This window comes from Lissotriton vulgaris, chromosome 9 (assembly GCF_964263255.1).
Source record: "Lissotriton vulgaris chromosome 9, aLisVul1.2, whole genome shotgun sequence".
Lineage (NCBI taxonomy): Eukaryota > Metazoa > Chordata > Amphibia > Caudata > Salamandridae > Lissotriton > Lissotriton vulgaris.
The window spans coordinates 564,123,145-564,151,059 of record NC_141697.1 but is presented as its reverse complement, the minus strand read 5'-3'; the positions used below and the strand labels follow the sequence as shown (position 1 = coordinate 564,151,059).

The window sequence follows — 27,915 nt, the reverse complement described above, 5'->3', positions numbered from 1 at the left end:
GGCTGCAGTGTACTGTATCGTCTGCAGTCCTTGAGGAGGTGCGAGGTGATTCCTGCAAAGAGCGCATTCCTGTGTTGCCCTTTTCCAGTCGGCTGGTGACCAGGGTCTGTGTGACGGAGGTTCTGTCTCTGTGAGAGAACGGCTTTCTGTCGGTAGTTCTGTGCTTTCAGCTTGCTAGCATCTCTGCTTGAATGGCCTTTTTTAAGTGAGTAAATAAACATTTGTCCTCATTTGTCTTTGTGCATGTTCTGAGTGTCTACATGTTCTGAGTTTACCAAGTGCTCAAACATTAATGCTTTTGTTTCACCAATCTAGAAAAGGAGTAATTTTAATAACAACCTTATTAATAAAATATCAATCAAATAAACACTAAAGGGACATGTAAGTAAAGAAAATGCACATATCATTCTGTGGTCATCACACCTAAGAGGATGCTGGGGATTGTGGCTGCAGATTATTTTCTAGGGGGCTGCCTGGTTCTTCTTGGGAGGCTCCCCAATGCAAGGAGACACTCCCATTCCGGTGTCGATGTGAAAGTGAGGTGGTGCCAGTCCAGACTTGGTCTGGCCAAAACCCTCTATGACTTCTACCTGGCCCCCTGGGTGAACTACTTCCCAATACTGTGGGCACCCTACTGCATGGTAGAGCCTCTCCTTCACCCGGCGGGCTAGTAGGAGGCGAGAACGAGGAGATGAACGTGGGCTTAGTGCTTTTTCCACCAGGGTGCAGAACAGCTGGCGGTAGTCTTCTAGTGACAGCCCGTGGATCTGCTGCGCCACCTCACAGCATGCCTTCTCTTGTCGTGGGCGCTTCTGCCTCTTCGTGGCAGTTACCGGGCTGGCTTTACATCCCCCCTAAGGACACAAATGGAGAGTGCTTGTTTACAATGACACAAAATCTAATCACTATCCTATGTACTTAATTTAAGCTATTATTACCATGACAATTTGTGGTAGGACAGGAGGTGAGGATTGTGCTTGATTTCCATTACACCACAAAAGTACAGCAACCCATGTGGATTAAACTACTAAAGATCATCAAAAGACAGCCCGCACAGTCCTTGAAAGAGCCTTGAACGTCCAAACTACGTCTCTTTGCTGCTCAGCTGCCAACTAAGTGATCTTTGCTTTCGGCACTTCCTTCTAGTATTCCTTTTATCACTACCAGTATAAACTAACATGTTTTTCCCTGGTGGTCTGTAATTTTGCAATTTCTGTTTAATTATCCCTCTCTGTGTAGATTGTGTTTTTAGGTGCGCACCAAGCAGTGGAGTGGGTGTTCATGTGAGACTGTCACTTTACTAAGCTGAATTTACTTTCCAATGTGTGACTGTGCAAAGCGGACAAGAGGGACACACCTCCTGGGTCTGATGCATTTGAAATATTGATATGAGCATTGTGGCCAGCCCTTGAACAGAGGGGGAAGGGGGGGTTGGAGGGATGAATCCCCTCAAATAAATGCATTCTTGGCTTGGTAGTTGTGTCAGGGGCCCAGAGTTGGGTCTGCTATTTTTGATTTTTCTTGCCCTAGGCCAAGAATAAAAGACAAATCAATGCATTTGATCTAAACGAGAGAGAGAGAGAGAGGCAGAGAGAGACAGAGCTAACCATCTGGTAGCTGAATTTCAAAATGTTAAACCAGATAACCTGAAATCAATACTAGCTTCCCCGCTTGTCCAAATTGTGGGATCCTAGGCACATATTATATTCCACAAAGCCTCCTTTTTCTTTATTAGCACTTATGAGTGAACTTTTAAATACTGGAGATCAGTATGTGCGCTCTAGAAGCAGCTCTTATGCTTGATTTTAAATAAACATGGATGCAGCATTAAAAAACACACCTTAAGAGGGAGGTGGTTTTAGAGGCTGAGAAAAGATAAAAACTTCCAGGTTTACTCAAATTGAGGGAGCCGTGCCTCTCTTCCCCAAAAGCATAAAGAGGAAAGACGGACAACTCAATAAATGGTGGCCGGAGAGCAGTAGTGTACATGCAGGGAATTTACCACGGGACAGACAACAGCTCAAAGCATGCATCAGTGAATGCCCAGGGTTGAAATGTTTTGGGCCCAGGAAAGAGAAGTCCGATCTGACCTACAGAGGAAAACTGGAATTCTTGGGCTTAACTGTGGAATAATTGGAAGCTACTCTGTTGTTGTGTCCTGTTGTGGGGAGGTGACCGCCCTGGGGACTGTGTTCTGGGGCCTACACTCCGGGGCATCTAGGATTGGCTAGGCCTAACACGTGGCCCTATAAATAACAGAGTCGGATAATGGGGGTCCATTGTCCGTTCGGAGCTCCTTCATGGCTCCGTGAGTGGCAATAACTTTCTCCATCTTTGGTATTACACACTCTGCACTTGTGCTTTCCACGATCTCCACTTCCGGGTACTTTGAGTGGTCGTCTATCATCACCAGTGTGTGTCTTCCATCCGGGAGGCTGCCAAAGTCCATGCTGACCCACTCCCACGGCCTCTGGGGTCGGGGCTCCACTATGATAGGAGCCTCCCGGGGAGCGTCCCCCGTGACCTGGCAGGCAGCGCACGACCTTACCATGTTTTCCACCATCTCGTCCATTAGAGGGAACCATACCTTGGTTCGCAGCCGGGCTTTGGTCTTGACCATCCCCTGGGGGCCCACGTGTGCTAGTTGTATGACTTGACCCGTGAGGGCCGAGGGTATTACTAGGCGGTGCCCTCGCAGCAGACATCCTGCATCGTCTTCATTGAGCTCTTCCCTGACATGGTACAGGCTCTCCATGATCCTTTGCGCCTCTGGGGTGAGCGCCTTCCAATTCTCTTTGGCTTTGTGCCAATTTGTGGTTCGAAGGATGTCTTTAGATCTCTGTATGCAGGCATCTTGTGCTGTGGCACTCACAACGTCCTCGAGAGATATGGGGCGCGGGCAGGATCGCACAACTACCCACTTCACATACGCTTCCGTCTCTTCCGCTTCATCCATTTCCTCTGGAGTAGCTGGCCTGGGGTGGCGCGAGAGATAGTCTGCCGGGTTTTTCGCTCCAGGTTGATACTCGATATTGCAATTATATTCCTGCAGTTGTAATAGCCACTTCTCAATTCGCGGGGCGGCTCCGATGAGGTCCCTGAAAACAGGGCCACAAGCGGTTTGTGGTCGGTTACCACTGTGAATGGCTTACCGTAGACATACAGGTGAAAGTGCCGGCACCCCCAGTGTATGGCAATTGCTTCCTTCTCTATCTGTGAGTATCTCTGTTCGGTATCCGTGAGAGATCGACTAGCGAAGGCGACTGGGGTCCAGTCTAATTCATCTCTCGGCCTCTGCATCAGCACCGCGCCTAACCCTGCCGGTCCAGCATCTACTGCTATGAGTGTGGCATTTCGGGGGTCAAAAAATGCCAGCGTGGCGTCGCTGGAGAGGGAGGCCTTGATGTCTTGGAAGGCTTTCTCCTGCTCCGGCCCCCAGGTCCATGGGCTGGAGTCCTTTGTGAGCTCACGCAGGGGAAGCGTCAGGTTGGCCAGGTCTTTGATGAAACGACCGCAGTAGTTCACCATACCAAGGAAGCTTCTGACTTCTGTGACTGTCGTAGGTGGTGGCGCGTCCTTGACGTCCTTTACTTTGTCAGGATCTGGATGTATGCCATCGGCTGAGAAGACGTATCCGAAAAACCCTATCTTGGTTCTCAGGAATTCGCACTTGTCCCGATGAAGTGTGAGCCCAGCACTTCGGAGTTTGCGAAATACTTGCGCCAGCCGGTGGTTGTGCTCTGTTATGGTGCGAGCATGAACCATTATGTCATCGCTGACATTTATCACGCCAGGTATGTCAGCAATCAGTTCCTGTATGACATTTTGAAATACTTCGGCCGCACTGGAGACCCCAAAGCTGAGTCTGGTGTACCTGCGTAGTCCAATGTGTGTAGAGAAGGTGGTGATGTTTCTAGATTCTTTGTCTAACACCAGCTGATGGTATCCTGCTCGGAGATCTAGTTTTGAGAACCAGCAGGCCCCGGCCATCTCCCCAATCAGGTCATCGATCGTGAGGGTGATTTCGCGCTCCCGCTTGATGGCGGCATTGGGGAGGCGCATGTCCACGCAGATCCGAACCGCTCCAGGCTGTTTCGGTTTCCGTGTGACTACAATGGGCGAGACCCAGGGGGTGGGGCCTGAGACCTTCTCGATGATTCCGGCCGCTTCCAGTTTGTGTAGTTCTTCTTCCACAAGCGGCCGAAGATGGAAGGCAATGCGACGATGTCGCAAAGCTACGGGCTGCACAGTGGGATCTATGTGTAAATGTATCTCACCCCCTTTGAAACATCCAATTCCCTCGAACAGATCCGGAAAATCCCTGAGTAGTTGTTGCACCGATTCTTCATGAACTCCGAAGGCAAAAGTAACCACTCCCAGGTCCTCGGCTGTTCTGCAGCTCAATAGCATGCCCTGTCCTTCTTCGGACACAAAGATGTTTGCTCTTGTGACTTTGTCTCCATGGCGGACTGCCGCTCGAAACTTGCCCCTGATTCGGAGTGGAATGTCTTGTCCATAGGCGAAAACGGTGATAGGCGTGGGGCTGAGGACAGGAGGCGTGACCATGTTTCTATAGAGGGAAGCGCTCATGAGATTTATGGACGCTCCCGTGTCCACTACTGCCATGATGTCCTGGTCCGCTACTTGTATAGAGCACTGAGGCAGAGTTCTAGTGCGCCGAGTGGCGGTACCGATCATGTGCACTTTGTGCACGAATCGCTCCTCCTCTTCGTCGTCATCCATGTCGCTATTGCTTGGTTCGCCTTCCACGACTGTTTGTACAGCTTGGCGAGGTTTGCGGAATCTCTTCGATCAGCACACCTTCTCAAAGTGGTTCATTTTGCCACAGCCAGAACATCTTTTGCCCCGTGCTGGGCATTCTGGTGCCGGGTGGCGCGGACCTCCGCAGTATCCACATGATTGTCCAGATGCCCCACCTTGGGCGGGTGCTGTTCTTTTGTGCCATTTGGAGGGCGTTTGGACCTGTATCTTGTTGACCAGTTCCATCTTCACCGTAGCTTGCAGTGCGGCTTCCATGTGTGCCGCTCTGGCTTTGGAGAGTTCCTTCGTGCGGCCAAGTGTGAGGATATCAGCCAGCGGCTTCCCTGACTCTTCTAGTATTCTCTCTCTTAGTTTGGCGGAGGCACAACCCTGTATAATCTGTCCCCTGATTTCCTCTGTTATGTCTTGGAACCCACACGTTAGTGCCAGTTTCTTGAGTCTGGTGTGATATGCATCCAGGGACTCTTCCGGGATTTGCTGTGCTTGTCGGAAGACGAAACGTTCATAATCCTGGTTTGCCATGGGCTCAAAATGTGCATTGAGAGCATTAATCAGGGTATGGTGAGTCTTGGGGGTGGCCTCTGTGAGGGTCCGAGCAATGGAGTTAATGTCTTTGCCGCCAAGGTGAAGCACCATGGCGCGTTTTTGTTCCTTGTGAACCTTCATGGCTTCAAAGAAGACTAGGAGCCTGTCCACCCATTCCTTCCATTTCGGGGCAAGAGTTGAGGGCGCACCCTCCACCACAAGCGGTTCAATGGGCGGAATGGTAGCCATCGCCCAGGACGCGCTTGATCAGGCCTGTGACCAGCCGGGGCGGCACCGGATCCGGTGCGTGGAGGATTAGGGTGACTACTTTCTCCACGTGCAGGGCTGTTGGTGCCCGCAATCAGGTCAGTTTTTGGTTGTGGTGGGCACCTTAGCGATGGTAGAAGAGCGCGTGCGACCGTCGCTACTGCCACAAGCGGGACCGGTCTGTAGCGGGATGGGCAGGAGCCACGTCCCCCCGAGCTGCTCGCCGACCCTGGGCGCCTCCCTGATCGCCGTGCCAGGCGGGTCGAAGCGCGCTTCACGCACGTGCCACTGGGCGCGGTGCGGCGCCAGACGGGGATGCCGTGTGGGAGACGTTCGATACACGGCCACTCGTGCCACGATGCGCAGCAGGTCGACACTGGGCGGAACGGCTCACCTGCAGATTCCCAAGGGCGGAGGTTGTCTTCTCTCCAGGCGCTGAGTGCGGGGGTGTGTGGGACAGCAAGGCACGAGCACCGCAAGCCACAGGCAGGGCCCGCGGCCGCCTCACAAGGGAGTGGGTACACACACACCCCGAGCGAGGAGTCGACTACCACCCTCGTCGCCAATTGTTGTGTCCTGTTGTGGGGAGGTGACCGCCCTGGGGACTGTGTTCTGGAGCCTACACTCCGGGGCATCTAGGATTGGCTAGGCCTAACACGTGGCCCTATAAATAACAGAGTCGGACACTGGGAATAACTTGGCTGCTCGGTCTGCGCGCTTCTGAATGCGTGCGTGCGTGCGAGACCTCTTTTTATTATAGGGAGTCACATGACTTCAACACAGGACGCTCCAGGCGTCAGGGGCGTGCCCCCAAGAACATAACATCTGTAGGTGTCAGGGAAGACGTCGACCATCAAGAAGGAATTGATACAAATTTCAAATGCCCAATGTATCACACTCCACATTCTGGCCTCATTGTAAGCCTACTATTTCTATTCAGACAATTTTTCTGGGTGCGCTGCATTTACTGCCCCTTAAATGCTTCAAGACCTTCCATCTGAGGAAGGGTCTCGCATGTTCAGAGGAGGGTTTACTGTTGAAGGAGGCTAGGACAGGGAATCACTGCTGAATCGGATCTACGTCAGTACAACGCGATCATTTTGATCGCGGTACTTTACAACGCGGTTTTCACAACGCTAGTCGTTACAATGACTTGCGTTGGAGGGAGCTGGATTGAGGATTAATTTAATTTTCTATTCCAACTCCGGGCCACATAACAGTAGGGAAGGCGTTGGAATAGAAAATCAAATTATTCCTTAAGCAAGAGCGCCATCCAGCGCAAGTTGTAGTAATGACTTGCGTTGCAATGGCTGCGTTGTAAAGGTCGCGTGGTGTAAACACTGTGTTGTCAAGGATGTTTCCCTGCTGAATCGCATGGAGGCCTGGAACAGCCGGGCCACATTCAGTTCCTCCGGCCTGTTGCTATCAATCTGACACCAGCAGGTTTGGTCGGGAGGGCTCAGAGTAGGGATGTATCCATAGGAGGAAATTGGTTGGAGAAAGAGCTACTGCTGTCTACCAACTCTCTGGAGCTCCTGGCTGGTTTCTTTGCAGGGCAATGTCTGGTGGCTGATCGGGTTCATTGTTATGTCCTGCTGAGGATAGACAACATCTCAATGGTACAATACATCTACCACCTGGGAGTCATTAGGTCCAGGATGCTAGGAATATTGAGCAAGGATTTCTGTCACAGAGAAAGACAATCGTGATCGTAGACCAGAGCTCTTGCCTGGCCATAGCGGGCACCGGGCGTTTCCCCTGTGGGCCGCTAGGGTAGGGGCCGGTAACAAAATCGGCCGAAACCGGCCATCGTAAACTGCTCAGCTGCACTCCCCCTTAACCCAGGGGGGGCAGCTGAGCAGTTTGCCAGGGCCGGTTTCTGTTCTCAGTCCGGCCCTGCTCTCGCTCCCTCAGGAGCTTCTAGAATCTGGAAGCTGGATATATTTGAGTTTGCAGTGATCATGGACAGATGGGATACATATTCCCAAAACCTCAGGTACCTGCAGGCATTGACTGTGGATGTATTTCTCCAAGATTAGGAAATGGGCCTGAACTACATATTTTCTAATGATTCACCTCTTGGTTGCTCTAGTCAGGAGGCAGAGGGAGGCTTGTGTGTTGAACACCCTGGTTTTGAGGTTTCAAGTGAGTCTTTCAGTTTTGTGCACATTTCTTAGAATTTCAAATGCCTGTACCCCATCTTTAGACTTGTTTGTTCGGTCCAATAGTGGATATTCAGCTGATAATCAGGGACAATCTTCTGTGATTGATGGCTTGCAGGCTCTCTAGAGTCACTGGCAATTCCTGGGACTTTTGGAGCAGGCTGGCTTTTTGTGGTGCAGTCCTTTTCGGAACAGGCTCCCTTCTTTTTGGAACTTAGCCTTGGCTACATGGCATAGTTGGTGTCCTGAGAGAATTATCAATCCTTTGGGGTAGAGAATTACATATATAAACAGAAATCGCTATCAATGGGAAAGTATATAATTTGATGGCACTTCTAGCTTTCAGTCACATGGGTCGGTCATTCTTTAGACAGTGAGAACCTCTTTGTGTGCTACTTTTGATGGGCGTAGGCTTGTTAAGCCTCCTCAATGTAGTGTCAACTATTGGATGTTAACAAGGTATTGTCCCTGTTTCAGGATAGGATTGGTTGCAGTTTGTGTCAAAAGGAACTCTTCACTATGCTTACTAAGCTATTTTGTATACTTTCATGTAGAAGAGTGTCTGATGTAAGAGCACTGGATTTGATTGAAATGGTGTTTATCCCAGATGGAGCAACATTCACGGTTTCTAGGAGATCAAAGTCCCACACTGAATACTCTGCTTTCCCAGAACATCCCAAATTATGTGTGATTAGGTGTCTGAAACAGTATAAATTGTTTACTAAGGACTCGAGGCCGTGCTCAGATTCCCAGACACCCATTTATTTTCCAAAGTCTGCAAGTGCAATCTCTTACACAGCTTTGGGCCATTTGGGGTTGGTGGGCCCTGTCTGAGGCAGGTTTTGATACTTTTCATTTTTGAGTGTGCTTTGCATGATGCACCATGGTCTCTAAAAGATTTTCTGCAGGGTCGTTGATTGGGAAGTCAAGATTTAAACAGTTCTACAGTGAGCCGCACCTGGATTTTGATCTTGGAAGAAGAGAAGCTTTAAAATAGCATAATCACAGCCTCTGGTCCTGCCATAGGATGTAAAATTTCCTAGGTAATGTAAAGGAAAATTACACTTCCATTAAGGACATGGAGGCGAGGATTGTCCTACCCTCAGCTTCCTTTACCTTATAATGCCAACTCACCCTTCCGTTTAACTTGATATTTTATTAACCTCTTAGGTGCTGCGCCTATTCCAACGGCCGACGGCACCACTACCTCAGGAGTGCTGCCGTCGGCCGTTGGACGTTCGAACCTCACCTGCGCAATGGAACGTTCAGCACTGGAGCTGGACGTTCCATAGCTGCTAAGAGGGTAAGCTGTTTGTTTATGTTAGTTCTGCCTATTGACTTTAATCGATTAAGACGTTAACGAATAGTGATTTTGCCGGTACGCATTGAGTTTTGAGCTCCCCAAGCCATTCTTGCTTCCTAATAGGAATTGCCAGAAACAAAAGTGAGAATTCTGTGAGCAAATCTAAAGTTGGGAGTCCCTTTGGTGTATATGAAATAGCATTGCAAAAAAAGTGGTGGTGTTTGGACAGCTCGTGGGTGTCTCACTGGTGATGTCATATTTTTTTGATTTACATTCAAAAGGGGTTTCTGGTTGATGTGTTCTATCTTGATAACAAATGCTGGGGTGCTGGCCCCTATTTTGAGCAGATAAGACAATCAAACATAATCCTCACTCTGTGACCTTGATATAACTGTAACTTCATGTTAGCGAATAAATTTCAAATTCAAGTGACAAAGCACTTACAAGAATTAATACACAACAGTGATCCTGAAACAGTCAACACTGCAGTTGAGCATGTACATTTCAGTATAAATCTAACAACAGTGGGCATGGATATACATAAGCGAGGACTGGGTATCAAAATGCATGCAAGTTCCTCGATGAACATTTACTATCATGGATATCAGGAAAAAAGTTATGCCAGATATACCAAATATTCAAGGATACATACAAAAAAAGGACATACTGCATAATTATACTTGAGTGTGTGTGTGTGTGTGAGGGGGGGGGTCACTGCAGCAAGCTTTGGTCATGCCTGCTCTCTATACTGCAATCTCTCTTTCCGCATGATCCCTAATCAAGCTGTCTATGGAGCATATCCTGACCATTTCACAATGGACTATTTACTAATTTAACTTGTAATTCGAACAACTTGGAGAGCTTTGCTATCAGGAATGCTCTTACACGATTAACCTCAATAATGTACATCACATAGTTTGAACAATTATGGCAGTCTAATCTGAGGTGGTATTTTTGGCAAAAGGATGATGGGTTGGAATGCTACTCCAAGCGTTTGCCAGTGGTTAGAAAAATTGCATGTATTCCTCCCATCACCTTTTGCGTGTGTGACGTTATGTCCTAGGTGGCCAAGGGTATGCCCAGACTTGAGTGCCCTGGTCACTGTGCCACTGGAACCAGCTGCCTGAAGAGCTGGAATTCAGGCTGAAAAATGGTATTGGGATGCTTGGTTCTGGTTCAGAGTGGAGGTGGCTTGGTTGTTCAGGCTCGACTATTCGTATTATAGCAGGACCAAGGATGATTTGCATATGGCCGAGTTAAATCTAAGGTGGCATAGTGGGCAAAAGATGGTGGTTTGAAGTGCTACCCTACACAATTGGCAGTGGTTAGACAAATTGCAAGTTTTTCTCCCATCACTTTTTGTGTGCATGAGCTTTTGCATCTCAAACTTAATGTACCTTCCATGGAGGTTTTATTTAGGCGAATGTTTTTTTTTTAAAGAAATGTTGCTTTGTCTTTTCTTAATTCACAGTTTTTTCCATTGATTTATTTAATGATATACTACTGGACACAGCTCAAATCAGCTCTGCATGACTTTTGGCTAATCAGGCTCAAAGGCTATCGGTGCAGGGTGTGGCCCCAAGCCATGACCTCCACCCTGCCCCTACCGCCGCTATGTATGGCCTTTTGCCATGAGCTATGGGTTTTGAATGAATCGTACGGCTACTGCGAATACCCAGCACTCGGCCCCCAAACCACGGAATCCATGTTCATTGCCTTTGGCCATTTGCAGTAGGCTCTCATGTGCAGTTGGCTCTTGGCACAAGTGTCACCACTAGTCAAACTAGTGTTTTGTCCATACAACTCTCTGTACACACCTTCCAGACTTGGACACGGTGTGGCCTCCGATAACACCTCGCACTCAGGCCCATGTTGCCTGAAACTGCAGCATATGATATTCACAAGAAGGGCATACACAACAAATTCTGCAGCATGGTGTCTGGGTGCAGATTCATATTTTATAAAGATATAAAAAATGAAAAAAAAGGAAAGACAGAAAAAAGTTTTTTATTCAGCCAGAACTCGCATTTGTAAAATTAACTTGATTTTATAAGACATGGACTATTAACTTACTAAAGAAGTCATGGGTGTTCATGCAAAGCACCTCAGCGCTGCACATGACCCTATTAATGGTTAGTAAACTGATACCTTCTTTTGTGTTGCATTGCAAAGCTTTAGCAAATGAGGTCCATGATTTTTTTTTTCAGAACCTGAATAACAACAAGCATTTGCAAATGCATTTTTTTCTCACCTTTGGGGCTAAGAGGCTTTGCTAATGGTTTTAGCCATGTTTTACAGCATCCGATATGGTGTGTAACATGGCTAAAAGAGATAAAATATGACATAGCCAGTCACATCTTATGTAGGTATGCACAACAAGCATATGCGTGCCTACAAAATGACATTGGCAATTTTTTTGTTTACCAATTCGAGTTGGAGATCAGTAAACAAAAATAAAAGCACAGTTACTCAAGCGGATAAGGGAAGTTACACAGAAGGCGAGGTGGCAAGCAATGTGGGGAGCTGGCGGAAGCAACACATGGGAGTGGGCAACAAGGAGGGTGTCGGTGGGAGGAAGCAAAACAGAGGGCTGGGGTGGGGGAAGTAGCAAAGGATTGTGGATTGGGGGAAGTAACACAGGGATGCAGGTGAGAAAGAGAAAGGAGGGAGTACAACGTGAAGCGGGGGAAAGCAAAAAGATGAGAGCAGGTTGAATGGGGAGAGGAAAAGCAAACAGACAAAAGAGCAACAGGTAGCTTGGCGGGAGATGTACACAAGTAAGAAAGCGCAGAGTTGGGGAGAAGCACAAAGGGGGAACGCATCATGGAAGAGGTGGTGAGAAGCACACAGGCAGAGAAAGAGCAGCACGAGCATGGCAGAAGGGGAGAGGTACACGAGGGGAACAACCGGAAAACCCATAAAAACTTGTGGAGCGCTTAAACAAAAAAAAATAGTACCTGAAAAATGTGCGGTGGAAGGAAACAAGTAATGCGCCCATGATCCAGGGTAGGGACAAACACAAAAAGAGGAAGTAAAGTCCCCATAAGCTAACAAATAAGAACCCAACCTAAGGTGGGAGTGCTCTATGCCTACTGTAAGCAGCCAATACATCTTGCAACAGACAGGCCATGCACTCTTTAGTAAGCAAGACCTAAAAAATGGAAAGCCAAACTTTAAAAAAGATATTTCTTAGCTGAGAGGGTTGGCCCATGGCCCGCTCTATGCACCGTATGGGGGCTGGAATGACCAGATTTCCCAGGGCTACTTTGGGTTCCCAGGCCGGCCCTGGCTGAAGCATGTCCAAATCCACAAGACAAAGGTGATTCAGAAGATCACAATGTTGTGGATCCTACTTTCAGACGACTTGAATGTGAATGTATTTCCAGCTGCCAGAAGCAGTGACCCAACTTAACAGCCAAACAGATAGCTCACAGCCCCCCTTCTTAATCGAAATAGATACATTCTTAGACTCTTTCAACTCCCTCGCCCGCCCTATTGGATAGTTCTATGTTCCCAATGAGCAAATTTGATGTGACTAGAATCACTATTGTACAATAACTCAACTGGACTCAATACTATCTGACCCTAACCTTGTGAGAGGCCATAACCAGGTTTCACACATCATGGGGAATCCTTGTAACCTCATATACATCTCAGAAGCCCTTCTCTATCTGGGCCCCTCTAAAGACTCCCCTGCTCCCCAGTATCACTTTTTATCTCAGTTCTGTCCTATTCATCCCCAGATTTTCCTACATTATTTATAAACTGCAAATTCACCTGGAAAAACCATCCACAATGCACGAGTGGCATTTTACAGTCCTCGCTTTCCATCAGACAACCCTCCCTATAACAGGAGTTATTTATGGAATGTTTCAATGCTCTCCTAGTTGATGTTTCTCCGTTATCATCTGGGCACGCAACATCTAAAAGCCTAAACTCTACTGTATATGGAAATTGTCCCCGATCTCTCTCCCTACTCAGGTGCCTCAAAACCTTAGTCTATCACCTCACTCTAATTCTTAAATAAGCAGGCATCAACTACCACCTATACGCCGATGACACCCAAATCTATTACAAGATTAAAACTCATGCTGACATCTTACACCTGAACAACTCCCTTCACAAGATCCAATCCTGGTTCCAGTCAAATCATCTCAAACTAAACCCAAATAAAACTAAAATCATTCTCTTCTCCCCTAAAGAGAACCGCCTCCCAGTTCAATCATGGATTTCAGACCTTAACGTACTAAACTGTTCACTCTCACAGTCCAACTCCGTCAAATCTCTTGGCATTACTATCGACAACACCCTCTCCCGTAACCTTCACATAAAAAACTCGGCCAAAGGAGCCATCTTCACTCTCAGTCACCTGAAGAATATCAAACCATTCTTATCCATCGATGATTTTAAACTTGCAGTTCAATTTCTTGTTCTTTCACGTATTGACTATGGCAATGCCATCCTTAACGGAATCCCCAAAGTACATCTTGCTCCAATTAAAGCTGTGCTCAACCTTGCAGCCAGGCTCAACACAGACTGCAAACACTTCCATCATATCTCCCCAGCTCTCAAATCTCTTAAATGGCTCCCTATCGAAGGGAGATCAGCTTACAAAACTGCCTGCATTACACATAAAGCCCTCCACCAAAACACTCTGCAATACCTCTCCAAGAAACTCCTCATCGCTGATACCACTCGTCCTCTAAGAAGCACCAGCGCCCTCCTCCTAATCCCACCCCTGCATAAAAAGAAATCCACACAATCGCGCTCCTTCTCTGGAAATGTCCCCGTCCAAACCGTTACTTCACAAACTTCACTGGTTGCCAATACGCCAACGAGTGAAGTTCAAGACCTGCTGCATCATTCATAAGGGCCTCAATCAATTGGGACCAGAATATTTGGCCAGCAAATTTGTTCCCTATGCTCCCACCCGTGCCCTTAGATCCAGTGACCAGTTGTTACTGAGCGTTCCTAAAATAACTAAATCTAGGCTAGGTGGCAGGGCTCTTTCTGTAGTAGGTCCCAACCTCTGGAACTCTCTCCCGCTCTCATTGAGGCAATGCCATAACCATCTTCAATTCAGGAAATACCTGAAAACTTTTTTGTTTAGTGCATTCTAACTATCACCTTTTGGTTATAGGAGCTTCATAGCATTTTTAACTTCATTGCTTTCTTCATCAGTTTCCTTACCGGTTGTCATCAGCGCGGAGATACTCCTACGGGAGTTTATTCACAGCGCTATACAAGCACGCAAATAAATAAAATAAATAAATGCCCCTACTATCAGGAATACCCTCACAAAAAACTGCGCTGTAACCCCTCCTATGCCAGTTTCAAAAAAGACCTCAAAACCCACCTCCTTAACTACTATTGGGGATCCTAACCTGGACCTGACCCCTGATCTTTTCTCACCAGACCATACCTGCTGCAGTAATTTATGTCCATCTTCCTGTACCCCACCTTACCTATATCAACTGTATGGTATTGCTCCAGCTTCTGCTTTAGTCCGTCCTGATTTGATTTTTTTCTTTTACTCTGATATTATGCTTGTATACCATGTTTGCCTTATATTACTCTGATCATGTAAAGTGCTCTGATACTTCTGGGTCTAGCCAGCGCTATATAAAACTTTTAAAATAAATAAATTAAATTAAATCCCTCCTTGCCATGTCCTTGCTTAACTGCAGCACACTCCTCCATAAGTGCAGTTCTCTTTTTGTATAAAATGTTCAAAACATGTGGCTCACTAGCCACTTTCCTATCTCCCTCCTCCTTCCTGGTGTTTGCTGCTCTCAAAAACTCCACATTCTTTTCGATTATGCACTACAGACTGACCTCCAGACCATAGGTCTCTGCCCCAGTTATACTCAGCGATATCTACCATGTGTACAAGCACTAATTCCTGAAAGGAGCCCAACCATCCTGCTACAGACCTAAAGCAGGCACACACCATTTTTCCAAAACCCAGACAACTCAATCATTCACAGACCTGGTTATTTCCTTTTATAAAATACTTGAACGGTAATGACTATGGCCCCACGCACAACTTCAGTGGCTACAAATGGGCGTCTTAGCAATCACTCCATTGAGACCCAGCTTTCCTCCATTCAAGTGCAGCTTCACCTTTCTGTAATGGTTGAGGTAGTACAGCAGCACATTCTCCTGGACACTGTCGATTCTAACGGCCACATGCATCATTGTTGCCGTTTGCGATTTCTTAATTGCGAAAATTAAGGAATCGCAATTAAGAAATCGCAAACGGTTATGCACCAAGAAATCGCAATTTTTTTTGCGATTTCTTAAAATTCCTTAATTGCGATTCACAATTTGCGAATCGCAATTAAGGAATCCCTTCCCATTGATTCCTATGGGCCTAGAGGCCCATAGGAATGAATGGGAAGTCATTCTCAATTTGCGATTCGCAATTTGCGAATCGCAAATTGAGAATGCAAGTTCAAGGGTGCAGGGGGGGGTCCAAATTTGTGCTTCGCACCGTTTGTGAATGCAAATGACAATGATGCATGTGCTAGTTTGTCTCACTAGCCCTGCTATCTCCTGGCTACCTACACGTCCACGACTCCGTCACAGCGTAAAGTGAACTGATCAGATTTCCTCCTGACCCTTTAGCTGTTTGCGGTGCTCAGGGTTCTGAACAGGACCCTCTAGTATTTACTGTATGGGCTACACCTAACCGGGTCACATTACTTCCTTATTTAGCCTTTCCATCTAGTTGTAGATGGCATGCACCTCTTCTTCTTCCCCCCTGCTGTAAGGATGCACGCCTGGAGTTGCACGCCACAGCTGCCGAACCCCTCATTTTTTTGTGTTTACTCATCAAATGTTCCCGCCTGATGTATTTTAAACCTAAAATCTACTGGGTTCTGCCATCTGGCTGCCTTGGGAGGCAATAGGGACAAAGGGCAACACATAGTCGCCAGTGTATAATGTTTTAGGGCCCTACCTTACCCCTTGCCTGAAAGTGGAGAACATATCCTGTTGCCAGTACTCTAGTCAGCTACAGCCGGGAGAGGAGTTCTAAAACCCATGCAGTACAATAATACTGTCCTTTATTTTCAACTTACCTAGTGGGTGATGAGTTTGTGCTTAGGTATGATTGGCATTCTGTGGCTCTGACTCCCTTTCCTAGTGCTGCTGCTAGAAGCTTTTATAATGACAGGAGTTTCCTCGAGATGTCTGCCTTGGAGTTGGAATACACATCTTGCCAGCTCAAACCAGGCCCTCCAGTTTGCCTAGGAATAGAGCCTTGAAAACGCCCCTTCGCTCGGATCAGAGGTTGGCTACCTAAAACTTTAAATTAAATATTGGGAGTTGGACCCTTGTACATCTGTCCGACTTGCCTAGACTGAATAGGAGTTCAATCACCACATCAAGCAGTGTGCTACACCCTGAAAATCTGTGTTAACCCGAGGAGTGCTTCAAAGATGCTGAGTCCTGTTTCCTCACAACTGAGGCCAAACTATCAAAGTTCTGCTTTGGCACTGTCTTAAATACTTCTCTGCCCGAAGTGATTCTTAGCAGACAAGGAGATTGTTTTCCCTTTTCCACTCATGTACAAAGGGGTATCACCACCTGCCGCCAACGTGGAGCATCCTAACACCCCCTAGAAACTACAGAACTGATACAAGTAAATGGGGCTACCTATGGTTGAGATCTGATCAAGCTAATCTGGAAACTATGCCCAAAGGGGGACCCTGCCTGGGAGGCACACTCATCCTGCTCTACTGGAACCGGTATTTGAAGTAAATTCAGCTCATTTGGAGCATCTGATGGGTCCAACAGCACTGCTACAGGTTTACCTGAACAGCTACTTACTACTAGCCGGGGGATGCAGTGAGACACTCGTGAACATTGTGGAACTTTAACTGCAAAGCCAACTAACAAAAAAAACAGAGAAGGCAGTTTTATTCTGACAACATCAATAGATCTCATTCTCCTACTCAAGGAATCAATTCCAAAAAATCTGCTCAGGCCAGTGTTAGTTTGGACAAGCCTGATGCTTGGTACCGAAGTCATTCAGAAACTTCACAAAGTCTTGACTGTTGTTTAGCATACAGTGCTTAATTTGGAACAAAATAAGGGCCAGTGCCTTCCTCAGGAGGCCACTGCAGCTTGTACCACCCGTGGCCCCTGACAGCGCTGCCAGTGACCGTACCAACTGAGCCACTACCCACCACGCTCTTACAAGTGTGACAGTTCATACTATTTCAGGGCCCATACGCTATTAGAAAGGCTGGGACCGCATTAGTCAATCTTAACGTATATTGAATTAATATACCACTACTGTTGCGTTCATCTTTAAATTAGGCAAACAGCGCCACCATGTGGCATACTGTCATAAGTGCCGGTGTTAATAATTAAGTGTCGGTGCAGAGGGGGGCGGGAAAGGAAGGACAGATATTATTTTTTTTTTTTATATTTGGCTTGACGGGACATTCTCTGAGGTAGTAGTTTGCGTGGGATGGCAGAGTACCAGCTTTTTAAAATTTGACCAGGGGACCGTTAATGTAAATAGTGCTGGGTGGGTGGTTGGACCCCAGGTACGTTTTTTAAATATTTGAGATTGCAATACTTATTTATTTATGCAATTTTATATAGCGCGGACTTTACCCGAAGGCGTCAGAGCGCTTTACAATAGGAAACAGAAATGATACAAACTGAGAACATTACACGAATAGCAGATTGCAAAAGCATACGTTACGTTACATACGGTAAAGTGATAATTGTGAGCAAACAAAAATACATGAGGTAGTAAAATTGTGAGCAACCAAAAATACATGAGGTAGACAAGGTAATAGTGACACTTGTGAGCAAACAAAATACATGAGGTAGTAAAAATGTGAGCTACCAAAAATACATGAGGTAGTAAAAAGTGCACAGAGGAAAAAGTGACAAGTGTGCAGGCTACAAGAGAAAATAAAGTATAATTTGAGGTATAATACTGCAATATATGCTAGACACTCAAGCACAAGAACAAACAATACTGAAGATGGTGTGGGAGTTTGACAGTTGTCAGATATGGTTTTCATAATATTTCAAGAGAGTGGTGAGGGCTGGTGGCAAGATACCAGGTGTAAAAAGGGGCAAGGGGCTAAAGCAGAGGAGACTGTGCTATGTAAGGCTTTTTTACTCCTACAGAGCTGAGGAGAGCAGCAGGAGATGGAATGGAGTGCCATATACGTAAATGCCCTTTGTGAATACAGAAAGTTGTAAACTTAGACTTTTGTCTCAGTTTACCTATGTGAATCGGACCCTCAGATGGGAAATTCTGTGACAGGAATGTCCCCTACATGGTAAATGGGTGTGTGCCCCTTGCCCTAAGTCAGTGGCGTAGCTAGAGCTTCTGGCGCCCAAGGCTATCCCTCAGATTGCCGCCCATGGACGGTAGCGGGGGAAGGGGGGTTCTGGGGGGAAAAGGACGGCTAGTAGCGCGGGTGGATTTGCCGGGTTTGTGACGCTACTCTGTACTCCAATGCAGGAGAAAGCAAATGTCGGAGCGGAGGTGCTGCGTGCCCAACACTAACCTCTCCCAGCTCCCAGAGAACACGCGCTCCCAAGGCGTTTACTGAGTAACGACCCTTTTGATCGAGTGGTCTGGAACCTCACATTTAAAAGTAAATGCAACAGAGGGAGACAAAAGCACACAGCTTGTTATCTCTTCACCGATAGTTAAAGAGGCATGCTTTTGACTTTGTAAGGTCCCTTTATGTAAGTGCATGAACTGTAAGTAAGTCAGATGTGTTGGTCGGTCCCAGTATTTACACACAATTTAAATTGCACTATTTTATTTCTTTTATAGCGCTCGCATTCCAATGCAGGGTTGTCAGAGCGATTTAAATAACATACAGATTGACAATAAATCATGCAAGTGTGTAAATCAGTGCACAAGATGTGTTGCATGAGTCAGTGAGGGTTAAAAGGTGTAGCAGCCACATATCCTACAAAGGGCCGGCTTTAGCACTGGTGGCGCCCTGTGCGACAATGTTTGTTGGCGCCCCCCCACAGGCACCTACCACAGACTCCCACACTACTCCCCTTCAACAGTACCCCCTCAAGTCTCCATAACCAGTCTCTCTCAGACGTATTTAATAGCGCCACCTTTACCATTGTAGGTGTCAGAGCACTTTACATCACAAACACAACACAGAGACAGTCAATCATGGGTATGCAAATCAGTGTATAGGAAATGTTACTTAAGACAGACGCCTACAAGGTGTAGGAGTTGCATATCATCCATACGGGTAGACAGTATAGTTAAAGAGTGCTTGGTCTGGAGAAGCACAGACTCATAATTTAAAACATAACCCTATGGTTGGGGGTTACATTTAATAATAAGGATTTTTTTTACGGAAATGAATCCTTTTTGCAACATTAGAATAATGAAAGACGGAGGAAAACATCATAATGCTCTCATCTATACCTTGCAGTTTGCATGCAGCCCTTTGATGACAGTTATTTCTCACTGCTCCATTTTAGGATTTTAACATCTACGCTGCTAGTAAAAAAAGGATCTCCCTGACAAGAGCACTGACCTATTTAAACTATGCGCACTTTGTGATCTGCATGGCATACATTCTTTGCAGCAGGCACATCAACCCTCCGTGCTTCCATAAAATGAGCTAAAACTTCCATTTGACAAAACTTCTTCTTTCTCCAGAAAGAACAATCACCAAGTTATCTTGACATTTTTATTTTTTTATGAAAATTGCGGAGGCCAGCAATACAGCAGCAGGTGCTTTTAAAACCATCAAAATACTTCCAAACAGGCACCCCCTCGAAGAGTCAGCACCTGGTGCGGTGGCACCACCCTAGAGCCCGCCCTGATTCGACATAGCTCACTGTGCTCTATTAAAAGGCTTACTAATTACGAACTGCAAGTAACGAAAGGATCTGTGTTCAAAGCAGTAACCCACCTACCTAGCTACATTAAAAAAAAATCTGTCATCTGCATATTACATAATATGCTTTGCAGGCACATTAACCTTCTATACTACTTTGAGTTAGATCTGGGACTACACAAAACAGAAATCTCTCCAAGAAATACTTTAACCTCCTGGGTTATCTCACCAATTATTATTCCCTGATATTTACTAGGCACCTCTGCAGCAGATGTCTTAACCCCATAAAAATATTTAACAAACGCAGACTTTGTAACCAGTTAAACATAAAAGATCTACCAACATGCTTCTCCATGTTGCCAATTTTTTTGTGGCAGGATTTTAAAAAAATTGTAAAACTAGTTAAGGCCTAGATTTTGCATCTGAATTGCGCCACTTTTTTAGCACAAAACCAAAACCAAATCTAATTTTTTAAATCTCATAATGCGCTTAAATGCACTCATGATATGTGATTTCACTTACTGTGATGCCACGTGTGATGTTATGCATTGTGACATCAAAGGCTGTGATGGCACATACCATGATTTCACTTGCATACTGACTTACTAGGTTAGTTCCTTGCCGCCCCCCCCCCCCCCCCCCCCCCCCACGTGGTAGAGCGGCAAGAATTAAACGCACACCAAACAAACTTTTAAGAGAAATGCAACTAGAAGTTTATTTGATGTGTGTTGACTTTATTAAAATCTGTATCCTGCAAACGAATTTCACATCCTGAACATTTAGTTCTGTGCCTGTGGTATGTTAAATTGACTTTCCTTGGAAATGGATAGGGTATTGCCATTATACCTACATGTTCCCATGTACAAATATACTGCACAGGACAATCATATCTCTGAAATACAGGAGTGAAAAAGTCGAAGGGGAACTGTAATGGTAGGGTTGCATGAATAGCCGTTTAAAATAATGACGTTTCTCTCTGCTTTGAAAGGGGGAGGAAGAAAAAGAGAAGCAATGACAGTTCTGTGTCTGGGTATTTTTTCCTTTTATTTAGTGCATATCTGAGAGTTACTTTTATGACGTCTAAGTATTAGTATTCACAACCACCGTCATCATCAATGGTGAACAGACATTTTCGTTGTACAAGGCCTGTTTGGCTGGACACGACTGGTGCTTTTGGCAGTTCGGGCTGGACTGTTCCCATGGGGCACAGGATCAAGACTGATTTGCATATGGCTGGGTTCAAACTGGAATGGCATGGTGAGCAAAAAAACGATGGATTTAGGCCCAGATCTCTGTACTGGGGTGAATGTATGACATTGTTCTGCATTCTGTCCATCACCTGTTGTTTTTTGCATTTGTCACCCCGAGTGAGACGGGTATGCTCAGACGTGAGTCCCGTGCTCTCCATGCCACTGGAATCAAGCTATCCAAGCTGATGAGGGCTGAAAGCCCGAAATCGGTCCTTGGATGCTTGTTTCCAGTCCAGGGAGGACCTGGCTTGGCAGTTCGGGCTGGACTGTTCCCATGGGGCACAGGGTCAAGACTGATTTGCATATGACTGGGTTCAAACTGGAATGGCATGGTGAGCAAAAAAACGATGGATTTAGGCCCAGATCTCTGTACTGGGGTGAATGTAAGACATTGTTCTGCATTCTGTCCATCACCTGTTGTTTTTTGCATTTGTCACCCCGAGTGAGACGGGTATGCTCAGACGTGAGTCCCGTGCTCTCCATGCCCCTGGAATCAAGCTATCCAGGCTGATGAGGGCGGAAAGCCCGAAACCGGTCCTTGGATGCTTGTGTCCAGTCCAGGGAGGACCTGGCTTGGCAGTTTGGGCTGGACTGTTCCCATGGGGCACAGGGTCAAGACTGATTTGCATATGGCTGGGTTCAAACTGGAATGGCATGGTGAGCAAAAAAACGATGGATTTAGTCCCAGATCTCTGTACTGGGGTGAATGTATGACATTGTTCTGCATTCTGTCCATCACCTGTTGTTTTTTGCTTTTGGGAAAATTGCCAGTTACTGAAGAAGCGCTTACTTTGGATTCTAGAGCGGAATCAGCGTTTACCACTCAGTAGATTCAAGAACTATAGAAGTTCTATTCACAGCGCTATGAAATGTGCACAGAGTCTTTCACATAACCCCTTCCTGAGTCAGGTTTAAAGATTGCGCGCCACAACTCTTAACGCAATAAATATAGACTTGACAAGCTTTCTATGCTCATTATTTCGCCATTCTTTTTCTAAAACATTCCTAAGGAGCTAAAAAAATACAAATTTAATTCATTTTCACTTACCTTAATTAGGCGGGGAGAGGCGTGCTTCTAACTCGCATCGGGGGGGGGGGGCGCTCACCTGTCACAAGTGACTGAGTCTGTCAGTGTCTCTCTCTCTCGGCGGAGGCATCGGCCGGGGCCACAGCAGCACAGGCCAGGCCCAGTGCACGCATGCACCACCACTAGCAGGCCGGTTTCCTCTGGTAGAGACACTGAGACAGTCCAGACAGTGTGTGACTGACTTGGCTCGGGGTAAGTCAGAAGTCTGGTTCTGGTCAGACTGTCTGCAGCAAATCTGAAATGTCAAGGCCAGCACAAGACTCCTCCACTCACGCGTGTGTTGGTACTGTGCCTGATAGTGCGCATCACTGTTGCAGCACGGGCTGGGCAAAAATGATGCCCAGGGTCGTCATTGGTAGCCCTTTCACACGCTACAAGATTGACGGCCCTGGGACCCAGATACACAGTATGCCACGCGGCACGCCACACCACCACTATGCTAGGTGGTGCAGCATGCATTTGCAAGCAAGTGCACTTGCACTTACATACACATGTGGTGCTGCTCAGCAACAGCCGCTGGCCACTGCACGTGTGGGTTTGGGGTAGCTGGGTGTACTGTCATCACTGTCCTGTCCCCCACAATACATCCTGGACTGGCCATGGGTCATCAGCACAGCTGCCGCCGGCTGCGACTGCCCCCAAAATAGAGCCGCCTGGGGCAGACCGCCCCGTCACCCACCTAGCTACGCCACTGCCCTGAGTGTTCCAATTGCATGTGATATATGGTATTCTGAAGTTTTTGCCCAGTTCACATGGTAATCCAGTGTGCGGTGCTCAGGCCTATGCCTGCTCTTTGACCTGGTTCTGATACCTAAAGGGGTGCTCCAAGTGTGCCCTCTGGCTCACACCGGCCTGCTGTCCATGTCCTGGGTTGTCATAAATTAAGTGGTGGAGGTAGCATTTTGTTTTTCTGCCACTGCACAGACCTGTTTCTTTGATTCATAAGAAGTGTTGTGCCTATTGCCCTCACACATATAAAGTTCTGCTTGTATGAGACACCCAGACCCCTGCCTGAATGTTGTATAAAGTATGTATGGTAGGAGGACTCTGTATGGATACGCTTGAAATATTTTTGAGGCCTGTAGGGCAGTGCAGCAAAATTCCTTGCAGCGCTGCCCTGCGTCAAAACCTCAAAAATGAGGCCCAGGGTTGGTATATGACAGAAATCCATATTCCCAAAGTTGAGGGGACTTCACCTTAAATCTGTGCATCATGCTGGATGAGCTGTGGGTGTACCTGTGATCTACAAACCTGTCTGAAATGGTTAGAAGGGGAGAAGTGTGTCTGACCATGCAGGAGCAGACTGGTGAAAAAAGAGAAGCCCAGCTGCCAAGTACAGAACTGGGGGGCCCAAGAGTGGACAGGTTGTGGTAGAGTAATTGGAGTTGGCCTGAGTCTGTCCAAAAGTCTCTTAGCCTCACTGAGTGCTTCTACTTTCAAACAACTTGAGCCAAGCCGGCTCAGCACTCCCCTCTTCTTAGAATGCCTATTCGAGTGACTGCCAACAGAGGGTGGTAATGGACTTGCACTGACTCTACCTTCTGCACACTGGTACCGGAGGTGGGGCGGACTTATGCCATGTTTTTTACCACAAGGAAAGCACCGGGCTGCACAATGAATTGTTATGTCTGTTGTTTGACTACCTCACGTCTGAGTCTCTATCCCCCACATTACCTCTCTCAGAAGCCTTTGACTGCTCACACTTGCTACACTAAGAGTCAAGTGCAGAAAGGGTGTACCTGGCCTATTTTATAGAGCTTCTAGGACAGTTCCCAGGGAACCAGAGGCAAATGGCCCCAACTACCACAGAGTTGGTCCAGTAGCCCCTGCTTGCCATGTGGGCCCTCGGTAAAGGGTATGACAGGTACCTGTGAATAACAGGGATGTTTTTCACCTCAGGGTTCTGAGTTACATCAAAGCGAACTCGAGCTTTGCTTTCATTGTCTACTACATGCCACTAAGAACCCCCCAGTGAAAAGCATCCCTGTTATTCACAGTAATGCATCTATATTTCTATTTAGAACATTGGAATGCTGAGCGCTCTATTGAAGACAACGGAGTGCGCCATGCTTCTAATGGCTGGTAGAAGCCCAGAGAGCAACATTCCAATGTTTTTTCATTTCAGCGCTGTTGCTGTGAACAAAGGCCTCTCGAAGACCGAAGAGAATTAAACCCCCTTGGGTTCCGAGAGGCCTATCCTTTTACAAATTAGAACATTCTGCCCTCTAGGGGCAGAATGTTCTAATAGCTTTAGAGCCCTCTGTAGCGGGCTCTACCGGCCATTAAAGGCGGGCTTTCTTGTTACAGGCCCTCGCCTTCTGCTTGGGCCTTTAACGCTGGAGTGGACCATTAATGGCTGGTAGAGCTGCTACGTTGGGCTCTAAGGCTATACAAGATTCTAGACCCTGCTGTCTGTGATCAGTCACAAACATTGTTTAGTTGATTCCAGTACCCACTGAGTTGGAACCTACATATTTTTGTCTAAATGCAGCGAGACTGCAGATGCTTCGTCCTCTGTCGGAAGTGCCCTAGTCCAAGCACAGTGCAGCTCTCTTGAGCACAGATTCTGCTGCCATCGTTGGATCTGCCCCTACCACCCAGTAGCAGGGAGGTCACAATGTGCTTGGGATGAGGCTGTGCAGATGAACTGCTGGCGTATTATTCAACAGTCTCTCTACAAAGATAGCTCCCTGAGCTGTGGCAGTGACCCTCAGGAGAGGGAGCTGCATGCGGACTTACCAGCAGCACACAGGCCTACAGGATTCAGATTGCGCAGCTGGTGGCAGTAGGCACGAGCGCATTCTTTGGCAAAATACAGGAAAATGGCTTATGGTCATTCTGATGGTGTCTCACCCACTACTCTGTGGGCAAGTACCCAGCTTTAGAGTCAAAGGAAGAAGAAAAGAGCTGGGAGTGGTAAACCGACTGGTTTTGGAAGATGAGTTCATTAAAATCATTGGAGATGACACATTTTTGGAGGGCGGGGAAGTGTTTTCTGGGTTGGTGATCCCTTCGAAAATTATTGGAGGCGTTCTACTTTGTTGGAGATTGGCACCCTCTAAAGGCCAACTTCCCCAGACCGACTCCACGTTCTCCCAGCAAGTGATTGCCTCCTTCTCCATCAAGAAGGGGATGGAGATGCCTCTAGCCACCCTGGAATGGTGAGGTGGGGTAGTGGAGGGTGAGGGTTGGTGGCTAGAGAGGATTCAGCCCTGGACGGTTATAGGCCTCCAGTGCTTTGAAGAGGTGTGGCCCAGCGGCCAGAGCAGCTGACTTCAGAGCATGGGGCTCTCGGTTCGATCCCTGCTGGCAGCTCAGCATCATGTGACTCTGGGCAATAGCTCTCTTAATCTCCTCGACGGCCCCCCAGTGCCTGGATACCCTCAGGGATGTTAAGTTTGCGCTTTGCAAAATGTGGCATTATAATTATAGGATGGAAACAAGACAGGAGAGCCTCGACCCTCTGGATAATCCACATAGCAAGCCTGCTAAGAATGGAGGTACATCCAAATGCTTCACAAAATAGGCCTAATACAAGCCACCTCCACGACCGAATTACAAAGCAGGCATGCAATGCTGCACTACACTAGCAAAGGTGGCAACCCAGCTCTGTTGTACCCAGTGCCCTCTGAGGAACACCAAGGAGAGAACAATTTTGTACATCGCTCTCAGCTGCTATAACTCTTTTCTCCAGTATCCATGGTGCTCTGAGTAGACAGAATTTATACGTGTTGCCATAGCCCTTGCCCTGCCACAGTCCTCGCCCTCCCATCAGCCAATCCTAGAGTGGCTTACAGCAGTTGCATACAACAGAGTAACTGTGCCATGCTTGTATTAGTACCAATTGTGACATGGATGGTCTTTTATTTTTATAGCAAATGCAGACAACGAAAAACACAGGATTATTGCCCATGCTATGCCCCATTTCTGTAAATCCAGTGCCATAGCTTAGCCCTGTGTCCTGCACCAAAACAAAAAATGGAAAGCACACATGCATGAAGGCACAATTACTTTTATCCACACACACTGACAGGCAGCTGCAACATATGACATATCAGAATTTTCAAATATGGCAGTTCAGGGTGTTTGATTGGATTCTGAAATTTCCATTTTTGGGGTTTGAACACTTCTCTTGTGACAGACATCGTTTCTAGTGATCCATAAGGCATGTGAAATAGAAGACAGACGTGTGGAATGCATATTACGGAGCATACTGAGCTGTGTCTATAAATGCATGTGCCTAAAGGTTTAGCTGAGCCGTCAAATGGAGTGTCCGCCATGCCTGGGTGCTTGGGAGAGCCCATCCCCAATCTTGCAAACCACCAGCAGCCTACACACCTTCTTGGCCTTTGGTATCTGCTTGCTCTGGAGTCTCATCTCCTGCGATCCACCCTCCCGGCTCACTGTAGCTCCATCCAGTCTGAGGAAGCAGTGCTTTCGTGCCCGGCCTTTGGATCTCCTTTTGCGGAAGCACAGGGCCGCTAGAAGAGGTTTCACTGACCCTTGTTGGCTGCAGTAGTTATGCTCCTTGGAAACAGCGCTCTGATTGGGGCAGAGAGCCATGTCCCCACCAACCACAGATGGCGCCAGCGCTTGTTTTGGTAAGTCTCCGGCAGCAGGGAGGCCTTGGGTCTGGAAGCGTGCTTCTCCATGGAGAGCCCCATTGGAGTCTTCGGGGGCGGCAGGCGTTCGGCAGGGGGAATCAAGCTTCACTTTGTTGCCTCTACGCTGAATGGAAGGAGTTCCAAGATCAGCCTACGGACAAGACAACAGAGGGAGACACTTAGGCTGAAGGGGAGATAGCAGTTTGGAAAGAGACAATGTCTGAGAAGAAAGACATCAGAGAAGAAAAGTGTTTGTTATTACATGCACTTTCATTGTACTTTCATAGTTTTGCCTCTTAGATGAACAGGTCAGCTGAAAATGTTTCAGGGACCTACATAATGTTGCCAAACTAAGGGCAAAAAAGCTGTGAGATTGGTTTCTAAGCTAAAGTTCATCAAATATATGAAGTTCTATCAAATTTATGTCACCGTTGTTATACACAAGGTTTCTCTTTAACACTTTTTCCTGGTTAACCTTGCTTGGGAAATAGGGAAAAAAGATTCTGCCTGCTGCATTACCATTGACCCAATCTCCACTGAAGGTACATAAAATGTATTTTTCATTATCCCACGATACTATCATCTTTGTAAGTTTAATCTATGTCGGTCATGGGCGTGTGTGTTCACTTTTCCCCACCAAATAGGGAGAGGTACCCTTTCAATCGAATGGGATCTGGTCAAAGACTGAAAATAACAAAGGGATCCCTTTCGTATCATTCACTCTTGGTCATTCATATCAATCCACTCTGTTTCTATAGGGAAAAAAGACAACTATTCACCCTTTAATTATTATCTATTCCACTATTTTGACACTGAACTCTGTATGTACAAAATGTCCGATTTATTCCAGACTTTTTTCTTAAAACATCGTTACATTTTTCAAACAATATATTCTGTATAAAATTTCATTACAACAAAAACATTATTTATATCTAATAACAATTGTTATAAAATAGTTTTTAAACAAATACTTTTTTTATAGTAATGACATTTTATACAGGTTATATTGCATGACATATGTAACGAGTTTTTAAGAAAAGATTTTCTGAAATAAATTGGACATTTTTTACATACAATCA

The 27,915-nt window shown here is 46.6% G+C and overlaps 1 protein-coding gene across 1 annotated transcript; it reads right to left on the bottom strand.

The window, feature by feature from the left end:
* Positions 1-388: 388 nt before the first annotated feature.
* Positions 389-26,946, bottom strand: LOC147691805 (uncharacterized). Its single transcript, XM_086938098.1, has 2 exons — positions 26,571-26,946; positions 389-854 (listed from the first exon to the last, which is right to left on the bottom strand). The coding sequence occupies exons 1-2, from the start codon at positions 26,793-26,795 to the stop codon at positions 462-464; spliced, it is 618 nt and encodes a 205-aa protein (XP_086794224.1). The 5' UTR covers positions 26,796-26,946; the 3' UTR covers positions 389-461.
* Positions 26,947-27,915: the final 969 nt, after the last annotated feature.